This window comes from Odocoileus virginianus, chromosome 17, assembly GCF_023699985.2.
Source record: "Odocoileus virginianus isolate 20LAN1187 ecotype Illinois chromosome 17, Ovbor_1.2, whole genome shotgun sequence".
In the NCBI taxonomy this organism is placed as follows: domain Eukaryota; kingdom Metazoa; phylum Chordata; class Mammalia; order Artiodactyla; family Cervidae; genus Odocoileus; species Odocoileus virginianus.
In genome coordinates, this window is record NC_069690.1 from 36,224,539 (window position 1) to 36,234,587 (window position 10,049).

Sequence of the window (10,049 nt, forward strand, 5' to 3'; positions counted from 1 at the left end):
AGCTTTAAGCTTCCTTCCACGCAGCGACTCTCTCTCTCTCTCTCCCTCTCTCTCTCCCTCCCTCCCTCTCTCCCTCTCCCTCTCTCTTCCTGCTTCTCTCCTCTTCTCTTCTCTTTTCTTTCAGCAGCCAGATCTGGACTGAATTTTTGCCCGGCTGCTAAGAAGAGCCTAACCTTTTTCTCTCTTCCTTTTTTGTTCTATTTCTCTTCTATGGTTTTGTTTGTTTTATTTTAAAGTCCTGGAAGGTGGCCTAGCCCCTCTCCCTGGTCTTCCCAGCTATTGTTACTCTCCCAAGCTTTTTTTTGGGGGGGGGGGTGCTTGGAAAGGTGGGTTTCTTGGGGTGGCTCACCGCCCTTCTCCAGCGAGGCCCTGGGGGGAAGCTGGGAGCCACCGTCTCCTTCCCTCCCTCCCTCTCTCCCGAGAAGCCATATGGAGCCTGGATTTTTTCAACATGGAGGCAAGGGAAATAAGACGTGTTTGGCTTGGTAGAATTGCACCCCACCCCCCTTTTCCTGGATCCCCAGATCTCAGATCTCCTCAGCATCTCTCCCTCTTCTCACTGTCCCATCAGCCGGGCCTCTGTGTGCGCCCTCCGGCCGGCCGGGCCTGGCAAAGTCCCGGTGTGGAGTTGCTAAGGCGCCTTTTAATTTAGTTACCTTCAGCGCCCAAACTTGGCTGCCCTAGGGCTGGTCCTCGGCCGGGTGTGCTTGGAACCTGCCGCCGCTAACTGTTTCTGCGTTCTGAACGCTTTCTGTTCGCCTCCTTGGGCCAACATAGCTTGTCGCCAGGCACCATGGCAGCAGCAGCCGAGACAGCCCGGCGGCGACAGCGGCAGCCAGGGACTAACTCCATCCACAAACCTTCCCGGCCCTTTCTCGCCGCCGGTGGAGCCTCCATTCTTTCCTATCACGTCTCTAGCTTCTTGCTTCCCACACTCGCCTGGCCTCGTTCCTGTGATGGTTTGTGAGTTCATTGCAGGGGGAGCGACAGGAATTTCGGCCCCAGGCGTCTAGTCAAATTATTGTTTTATTATAACTATCATCATCATCATCATCATTACTGCTGTAACAATCATTTAGACTAAATAAAGCCAGGGCCCAGCCAGCCAACCCCCTCCAACGTTTTTATTTCATTCTCTTATCTATTAATAACAAACTCAACTGATGCCTGTTAATTAATTCCCCCTTCAACCAGGGCTGCTCCGAAGCTAATTTTGGTTAAATCATCAGAGGCTAATGGTAATAATAATAAAGGGATTGGGTCAGCCTGGTCAATTGAACTCCAGTTCTCTTCCCTGGAAGGACCTGCTGCTTTGCAGACCCCTGTGTGTTTCCCAGAAACAAATTCTTCCCAGAAACCAGTCGGAACTCAGAGTTACCCTGCTCCCTTTTGAGTATAAATCTGTGCCATTAAGAAGGGGATTTATGTGTGGGAGGGATTTCCGTCACCTGGACTCCCTTTTTATTTTATTTTCCTATTTTTAGTTTTCCTTGGAGTTGACCAGCTGGGCTGAATGAGATTTAACTAGTCCAAACTCATATGTCAGAAGAGAGGGTCAATCTAAAGATTCTATGAAAAGTGATGGTGAGGAGTTGAGAAGACAGATTTGGTGAGCTTGGGGGGATGCAGTCAGAAGTTTCGGAAGAAATACACAAAGTCCTGTGACAGCTTGAACCTTTATTTTCCAGCACACTTTTAAAAGCCTGCATTAAACTAATGATTTTTTTTGTCCTCAAGGAACTTCAGTAAACAGGGGCACCCGGTTTCCAGCCCAGATAATATTGCTTAGATTGATTTGTTTACTTTTTTTCTTAGGGAAAAAAATTCTGTTTTAGAAAGCACTTTCCCATCTCATTATAGAAAAGTCCAGCAGTTACCCAGTTTCTTTCTTCTTTTCTTCTTTTGGAAAAATCAAAGGAAGCAGACTGTCAAGGAAAGGGGTGGGTAAAAAAAAAATATGCCTGATGAAAAAAAGAGAGTGGGGGAAGATCTAGCCAAATGGTCACAGCACCAACCAGTCCCACCAAAGAAACAATCCTGTTCCATTTGGGGGCCCCATGGAGGCCGCTGGCTGTAGGATCCCAGACTTGGTTAGCAAACACTCAGACTGGAGGTGGTGGTACCTGCAGCAAAGACCATGGAGGTGGCTCAGTTCCACTGGCTCTGGAGGTTAAAAATCTTCAGGAAGTTTTGGGTCAGGCTGCTGCTTCTTGAGGTGGGAGGGTAAGGAGAGGCTCCCTCACACCAGAAGGTTCCCTGCTCAACTTGCTTCTTCCTGCTGCCTCTTCCAGCGATCCTCAGCCTCAGTTTTTTTTCCTCCAGGTTAGACTCTGCTTGGATGAAAGGAACCTAGATGGAGGCAAAGGCAGGAGGCCTCTCAGCTCAGAGGACGGTGTTGATGATGCTTTTATTTTGGAGTCCCCCCCCCACTTGAGCCACCCTATCCCAGAGTTGGGGGGGGGGGGCGCAGGTGTAGGGAGAGGGAAGAGGAGAGGTCAGGGGCTAGTAGGCAGGCAGTGAGAGAAGCCATCGCCCTTGCCATAGTAAGATTCTATATCCAGGCAGTTCCCAAAGGAGTGGAGTCCTTATTTTTTTAAGTGAAGATGAAAACTGATGGGCTTTTTCTTTTAAAATTATAAAGCACTGATATAAGAAAAATCCATTTCAGGCCAAGCAAGTGGCCTCAGCATCTGCTGTGAAGATGTTGGGTGGGGGAGAAGAAAAACCCTATTGATGTCAGTTCCCTTTTCACTTCCTAAGATGGATTCGAGCCCCAGTCCTCTTCCCCGTCTCTTCTCTCACCCCGCAGGTCAACCGCTACGAACAGATCCCGGGAGGAGGGGGGCAGAAAGGGGGGGGGGTCCGGCGTGCCACGTGACCCCCAGGGGTGCCAATGTCCGGTCGTGAGGGTATCAGGCCCTTGCAAGTTGCCACCCACCACCAGGGCCTCGCCCAGCGATGCAGAAAGCCACCTACTACGACAACACCGCCGCCGCACTCTTCGGAGGCTACCCCTCATACCCTGGCAGCAATGGCTTCGGCTACGACGGTCCCACTCAGCCCCCCTTCCAGGCCGCCACGCACCTGGAAAGCGACTACCAGCGCTCAGCGTGCTCGCTGCAGTCCCTGGGCAACGCTGCCCCGCACGCCAAGAGCAAAGAACTCAACGGCAGCTGCATGAGGCCGGGCCTGGTCTCGGAGCCCCTGCCGGCCCCGCCCGGCTCGCCCCCGCCCAGCGCCGCACCTACCAGTACCACTAGCAACAGCAGTAACGGGGGCGGGCCCAGCAAAAGCGGCCCCCCCAAGTGTGGTGCCGGCTCCAACTCCACCCTCACCAAACAGATATTCCCCTGGATGAAAGAGTCGAGGCAAACGTCCAAGCTGAAAAACAGCTCCCCTGGCACAGGTACCGGCTCCTCTGGCTTCGTCGTCGTCAGCTTTTGTCCCTGCCAGGAATGTCACTGTTATTCTAGCACCCAGCCCCTAGGCGCCCAGGCGGCGGCGGCAGCTGCGGCGCATTTCCCGTACCCCGCCACCACCTGGCGACCTCTGACCCCGCCAGCACCCTCTTCCTCCTGCCCCCCCCACCCCGAACTTCGGAGAGGTCCAGAAGGCCAGGTGCTCGGCCTCAGCCCTTTGCAAGGCCGCGGAGTCACTAGACGCTGCCAGTAGACCAAGAGTCGTCAACGATTGATTATTATTAAGTATTACTACTGTGGGTATTAATCACAATCGCTCGGGCGGCCCGCGGTCCTGGCCTCCAGGCATGGCAGCCTCTTCGCCCCCCATTTCCGTGCCCTGCCCAGAATGTCCAGACCCCCCCAGGGGCTCTCCTAAAGCACCTGTCTGGGCCACAGGACGGGGCGGGGTGGGAGGGCGGAGGAGTGTCTTTACACCTGGAACTAGGGATAAGGGGGGAGAAAGCATGTGCGAGAAAATCCAGCCCTAAATAAATGGCCATGCGGCTCTGTCTGCGTGACATGATCAAATTTTCATAAGCTGGGGCAGTGAGAGGAGAACAGGTCTCTTAATAAATGCCACTATTATAGAGTGTCCGCTAATGCGGCGGGTGGGGGCGGGGGGCGGTGGAGAGGAGGAGGCGGGGACGCGAAGGGGAGGGCGGCGGGTGCTCCGAGTCCAGGCCTGGATTTATTAAGAAACGATGCATTCAATTTCGGCGTGTTCAGTAATTATCTTTTATTTCATTTTCTCCCCTTCCCACCCCTCCCCCTCGGGTCCAGCGGAAGGCTGCGGCAGCGGCGGCGGCGGAGGAGGCGGAGGCGGCAGTGGCGGCAGCGGGGGTGGCGGCGGGGGAGGGGACAAGAGCCCCCCGGGGTCTGCGGCCTCCAAGCGGGCGCGGACGGCGTACACGAGCGCGCAGCTGGTGGAGCTGGAGAAGGAGTTCCACTTCAACCGCTACCTGTGCCGGCCGCGCCGCGTGGAGATGGCCAACCTGCTGAACCTCAGCGAGCGGCAGATCAAGATCTGGTTCCAGAACCGGCGCATGAAATACAAGAAGGACCAGAAGGCCAAGGGCCTGGCCTCGTCTTCGGGGGGCCCCTCCCCCGCCGGCAGCCCCTCGCAGCCCATGCAGTCCACGGCCGGCTTCATGAACGCCTTGCACTCCATGACCCCCAGCTATGAGAGCCCGTCCCCGCCCGCCTTCGGCAAAGCCCACCAGAATGCCTATGCGCTGCCCTCCAACTACCAGCCCCCCCTCAAAGGCTGCGGCGCCCCGCAGAAGTATCCCCAGACCCCGGCGCCCGATTACGAGCCTCACGTCCTCCAAACCAACGGGGGCGCCTACGGGACGCCCACCATGCAGGGCAGCCCCGTGTACGTGGGCGGGGGCGGCTACGCGGATCCGTTGCCGCCCCCTGCCGGCCCCTCCCTCTACGGCCTCAACCACCTTTCCCACCACCCCTCGGGGAACCTGGACTACAACGGGGCGCCCCCTATGGCCCCCAGCCAGCACCACGGACCCTGCGACCCCCACCCCACCTACACAGACCTCTCCTCTCACCATGCGCCTCCTCCTCAGGGTAGAATCCAAGAAGCGCCCAAGTTAACACACCTGTGATGGGAGAGGAAGGGCTGAGGGGCAGGTCCTGGGGTGGAGGAGGCCCAGGAGGGGCGGGGGCTGTGGAGTTGTGGGGTGCAGTCGGGAGGTCTGAAGGAGGAGGCAGGGAGATGGCAGCCAGGCTTCCCGGGAAGAAAGGGCCTGGAGCTCCTTCCCCTCCCCCTGGCCTGAGAGGTTGCTTTTTAAGTCCTGCAGCTCTGTTTAGTCTGCCTGCCAACCCATTGGAAAGGAATCTACAGCAGATTGGAGATGACCCCATCAACCCTAGGCCTCCAGCAATATCCAGTTGGAATTCCACCCTAGGGAGTCGGGTAGAGGAAGAGGAGATAGGGAAACAGGCAAAGAAGCACATTTTAAAAAACAGACAAGATGGCTAGGCCATCACCAGCCAACCAACCAACTTACCTTCCTTCTATGTGGTTAATTCCCCCAAATCTTGATATTTTTTTTTCCTGGCAATTCTCCTTAAAAAAAAAAAAATTTAAATACATTTCAAAACCAAGGGCACAAAGCATGTCCCCCTCCCACTTTCCTGAATCCTCAGATTTCTTCCCATGATAGGAGAAGGTTGATTGGGCACTCCCTCCATTTCTAGTCCCATATTTTTCTGCTCTAGGACATTAAAATCTATACCCCACCCCTATCAATTACAGTCTTCAGAGGGCTCAGGGATGGTGAGAGATCCTGAAAGAGCTGTCTATATTATAAATATATATATATTTTTTCTTTTATGGCAAAGCTGGGAGGTGAGGGCAGGCAAGTTGTCAGGACTAGAGTTTTGCCCATTCTGCTGCCTCCCATCTCAGCTCCAGGTCCATCCCCCCCTCTCCACAGAAAGCAGTCGGTGACACGAGGTTCTACACTTTTCTTTTCTTCTGTTGCTCTCTTGACTTAACGTGAAAACAGGGTATATTTTGACAAACTGTCCCAGGCGGGGGCTGCAGCTGGGCCTGTGTGCCTTGCTCAACCCTGGACAGGACACTTTTGTTGCACTTAGAGTTTACATTTTAATGGATATAAAAACAACTGTGAGAGATGCCTGGGCCTGCAGGAGTCCAGCATTGCTCAAAAAAAGTGTGTTCTAGTGAACATTTTCATATATATTTATTGGTTATAGCTTGTTAAAATATTTTCTTTTTTGTATTATTTATCCCCCTACATTATGTATTTATATGAGGGAAAAAGGAAAAAAATTGTACTTTTTTTTTTTAGTATTTACTTGTTATAAAGGACGTTGTGTTCCCTGTCATGTAAAACCAGCTATTTTAGTTATTGTACTCTAGAAAAAAGCTATAGATTTATGTTAAACTTGTACTTATAAGCAATTGTAATTAGTTCTAAAAGGCATGAACTCAGCTCCTAATTGTCACTGTATAGTCCTGAATTCGTAGAATTAGAGTTAATTCCCTCTTGGAACTTTCTTTGTTCTTCTGTAGTTACTTTTTTTCCTTACTTAAAAGGGTTGTCTGTCATATAATTCTTGAATAAACTTTCTGTTATCAATTTTATCTTGTCTTGGTGGTCTAATTTAGACAGCAGAGCAGCAGGCTGCTGACTGCCAGATTTCCCCAAGGGAAGCAGAATGGTGAAGACCCCATCCTGGCCTTTTTATGATCCCCTGCTCCGGGCCCTACCTCCCCCAGCTGTGCCTCAGGTTTATTTGGTTTTTCTCACACCAGCTTGGAACATTCTGCCAACTTCTTTAGTTAAGATTTAAGGAACAAGTTTGGGGCAAAGAGACTAGGGGACTCTCTCTAGGTCTTTTCTGTTTGGCTTCTTCGCCTCTCAGTTTTTTCTCATTGATTGATCTTTTGTATTTTTGCTTCTTTGGCCACAACATCCTCGCTGTCCCCCCGTGCCCCCCCCCCCCCCAACCCATCAGCAACAACAGAAATCTGGCCCATTACTGCTTCTTCAACCTAAACTTCACAGTTCTCTTCCGGAGCTACAAAGAAGTCGTCACGTGACCCGAAGCCCAACCACCATTGGGTCTAAAATGAAAACAAAGGAAAATGATTAATCTTAAAAAAAAAATTCTGAGGCCTAGACTTCTCAGGTCAAACCTTAAAACTAAAGTGAAATTAAATCACTAAATAAAATTCAGGGCGGAGGGAGAGGAGGCCTGCTTGATTTCCCCTGCCAGGGTAAGGGGAGAAGAGGAGGGTGGGAGAAGCTATGGATCCAAGCGTACATAAAATGGTCCCCAGGCTAATGTGCCGCTCTGTTTCCACGATCCTTGGGAAAACTTCATTTCTTAGTCGTGGTTCCATAAAAGTTTTATCACATTGGAGCGAGGATAGAGAGGGTCTGTCAAAGATGAAATGTCACCGCCGCGTCGCTGGAGCCGATAAGAGCTAGGAGACAGGAAAGCTGAAATATGGAGCTAATTCGTTGAAAGAGAAGCGATGGCTGCTTGCTGAAGAGTTGCATAATTCTAATTGTAAGCGATGCTCTCGCATTGCTTAATTAGGAGCATATATTTGGTGGTAGAGATGGTGGGGGGTGGGGGGATGTGTCGGTGAGAATCGTTCCAGGCCCTCAGCCTTAAAGCCAGGGCTGATTTTCATTTTTATGTTGTATCCTGGCAGTCCAAGGTTAGTAATTATAGCCTTTATACAACAATAAATAACAATAAAAAAGCAACCTGAATTCTACACCCCGCCCCCCACACCACCACCAAGTAGGATTTTAACTGGACTAGGCTCATCCAAGCAGCAAGCAATTTAGCATTGGGTCAGGCTATAATTTAAAGGCATAAGAGCGTGCAAAGTTTGATTGGGATCAAATAACGCTCAAGGGTTTTCTTTTCTTTCTTTCTCTCTTCCTCGTCCCTGAATAACATTTTCTGAATGATGTAACTAGATGAAGCGCCATGTTTGGCTCTGGATGTAGAGTGGACTGATTATTTATCTAGCAGGAGAGAGGCAGGCCAAGTCAGAAAGTTTAACTTGAGTTTGAAAAACAGAGCTTTGGCTTGAAACTGGAATTGCAAACAAGAAAAATAAGGGCCACCTTGGCTTGGTGTCCCCCTCCCTTCTCTCTTAGAGATTTCAGTCCCTAGCTAAGCAGCCAAAGTCGAGGGGAAAATATCTGTACAGTAGGATTCACAGCAAAACGGGGGGGGGGGGGGGGGGGGGAGGGGAAGTGGCGACTCTGGGAAGGAAGGTTCTCTTGGCCCCTTGTAACACCCAAGTTTTCTGCTGTTCTTTAATCTGGCCGTAAAATCTGTCAGCAGGGTTAGAGAGAGCCGTATTTCCTGCAGGGACAGCCGGAGTTGTTGCGGAGAGAATCGCTCAACCCTGCAGCCAGCTGGAGAGGCTGTGAAAAAACTTCCAGGGCTTCTCAAGGGGGTGGCCGGAGGGAGACCCCTCTCAGGCCTCCCTGCACAACCTACAGACAACTACTCTTCTGTGCCTACTCCCCACTTTCATCCCATCCTCACCTCGAAGTGACAAAAATTACTTTCTTTGCAGCCGAGCTGGACACAACGGTCTCTGGCTAGTTTGCTAGTTTCCCTTGGATCTGAGCCCTCCAGAGTCTGCCGCCCCTGTCCCTGCAGCCCCCACGTCCAGCTCCCCCTTTTTCCTCCTGGCTCTCCTCCACCCCCACCCTTCTCCTCAGATTTCTCTGTCCTTTTTAAACACTCACCCCCACCCACACGAATGAATACTTACCACCACCCACGCGGCTGTTACACTGTCAGAAACTTTCTAGTTCCAGCTCCCGGCCGAGTTGCCATTTCTCTGCTAACCAGCCTTCTCCTTCTTGCTCAGCGGCAGCGAGCAAGGAGGGGGAGGGGAGGCCGGAGCCGTGGGAGTTCTCCAGAAAAACTTTCCACCCAACCCAGCGCCTTTCCTCTGTCCCCATTTCCCATCTGTTTCCCTGCTCTCCCAGAATCACCTTTCTCTTTTGCTAACACCCCCCACCTCCAGGCCTTTTAAAGGGATGGGGAATTTCGGCTGTTCCCTCTTCTTTCCCAAAGAGCCAAATTCTTTGATGCCGTCGGAGGGAGCTGTCAGGGGGCTAAGATTGATCGCCTCATCTCCTCTCGGTCCCTCTGACCCACTTATTTAAAAATCTTACCCCAGATCGACTTTTCATTTTCTGCTTTGAGATCTAGTTTCCCACCGATTGCTTGGGGCCGTGAGTCTTGTACCCATTCCCGCCAGTAAATTACAGCACTCCCTAAAGTTCATACTCTCTTTAACTTCTGAAAAGAAATAAAAACAACAATTTCCCCAGGGGCTAAAAATGAGATATCATCTCTGATCATTATTTTTGCACCCCCTTCAACTTCAGAGAATTCTATCTTGTCGGGGATATTTATTTATACATACATACAAGGACAAAAGTGGCAAGGGCATTCCTGTGGGGGGGAGTACCCCCTCCCAATACACTGACCTGAGGTTTGAGAGTTCTTTAAGTCAAATTGGGGGCTACCTTGGTTCTTGATTCTTGTTCCTGTTTCTGGATATAGATGCAGACACAGGCTTGAGGCTTGAGAGGGTGCATATGCATCTTAGACCCTGTCTGCTGGGGTGTCATAGAGGAGCCCGATGCCTCCAAGTGAGGAGGCAGGTAGACAGGGGCAGGGGCAGTGCTGCAAATGCTGGGCAGAGAAGGGAACCCAGACTTCACAGCTCCACAGGCCAGAGGCCCAAAAGGGCGCCTTACTATCTATCTCACTCCTCTGTGTCAGCCTAGGAGTGCTTGTCGATTTTCTAAGATTTATCTGTTGCTTTTGGGGGGTGGGCTGGGGATAGTGATGCTGATGATTGTAAATCTCTTCTCTTCCTTATTGCACTGTAACACAGACCTTTCCCAAAGGGGAAAACCTCTTTCTACTACCTCTTCCTCCCATATTGAGATCCTCACTCAGCTTTCTTTTTTTTTTTTTTTTTTTCGGGGAGGGAGCAGGGAATGCTGCTGGCCTTATAAAGAAAGCTTTACTCTATTAAAAATATTTGAA

The 10,049-nt window shown here is 51.3% G+C and overlaps 1 protein-coding gene and 1 long non-coding RNA gene across 7 annotated transcripts in view; one reads left to right on the forward strand and one right to left on the reverse strand.

Moving 5' to 3' along the window:
• Nucleotides 1-6,588, forward strand: part of HOXB3 (homeobox B3) — a 26,900-nt gene extending 20,312 nt beyond the window's left edge. Inside the window, exons 4-5 of one of the 2 annotated variants that reach the window (XM_020870715.2) lie at nucleotides 2,810-3,406; nucleotides 4,242-6,588. In XM_020870715.2, the coding sequence (XP_020726374.1) occupies nucleotides 2,959-3,406; nucleotides 4,242-5,080 (1,287 nt within the window). In that variant the 5' untranslated portion in view covers nucleotides 2,810-2,958 and the 3' untranslated portion in view covers nucleotides 5,081-6,588. Of the gene's footprint in view, nucleotides 1-2,343; nucleotides 3,407-4,241 lie in introns of those variants that run through there. The other variant, XM_070479336.1, reaches the window with a different exon arrangement.
• LOC110123035 (uncharacterized) lies at nucleotides 1,663-9,153 on the reverse strand. Of its 5 annotated transcripts, none has more exons than XR_011492292.1 (5): nucleotides 8,755-9,153; nucleotides 7,000-7,434; nucleotides 5,486-5,544; nucleotides 5,012-5,074; nucleotides 1,663-2,349 (listed from the first exon to the last, which is right to left on the reverse strand). It is a non-coding gene; the product is annotated as an uncharacterized lncRNA (long non-coding RNA). The 5 variants fall into 5 exon arrangements; XR_011492294.1 differs by lacking the exon at nucleotides 1,663-2,349 and adding an exon at nucleotides 4,183-4,485 and having other exon boundaries at nucleotides 5,024-5,074; nucleotides 7,272-7,434; XR_011492290.1 differs by lacking the exon at nucleotides 1,663-2,349 and adding an exon at nucleotides 4,183-4,485 and having other exon boundaries at nucleotides 5,024-5,074.
• Between the last annotated feature and the right edge of the window lie 896 nt (nucleotides 9,154-10,049).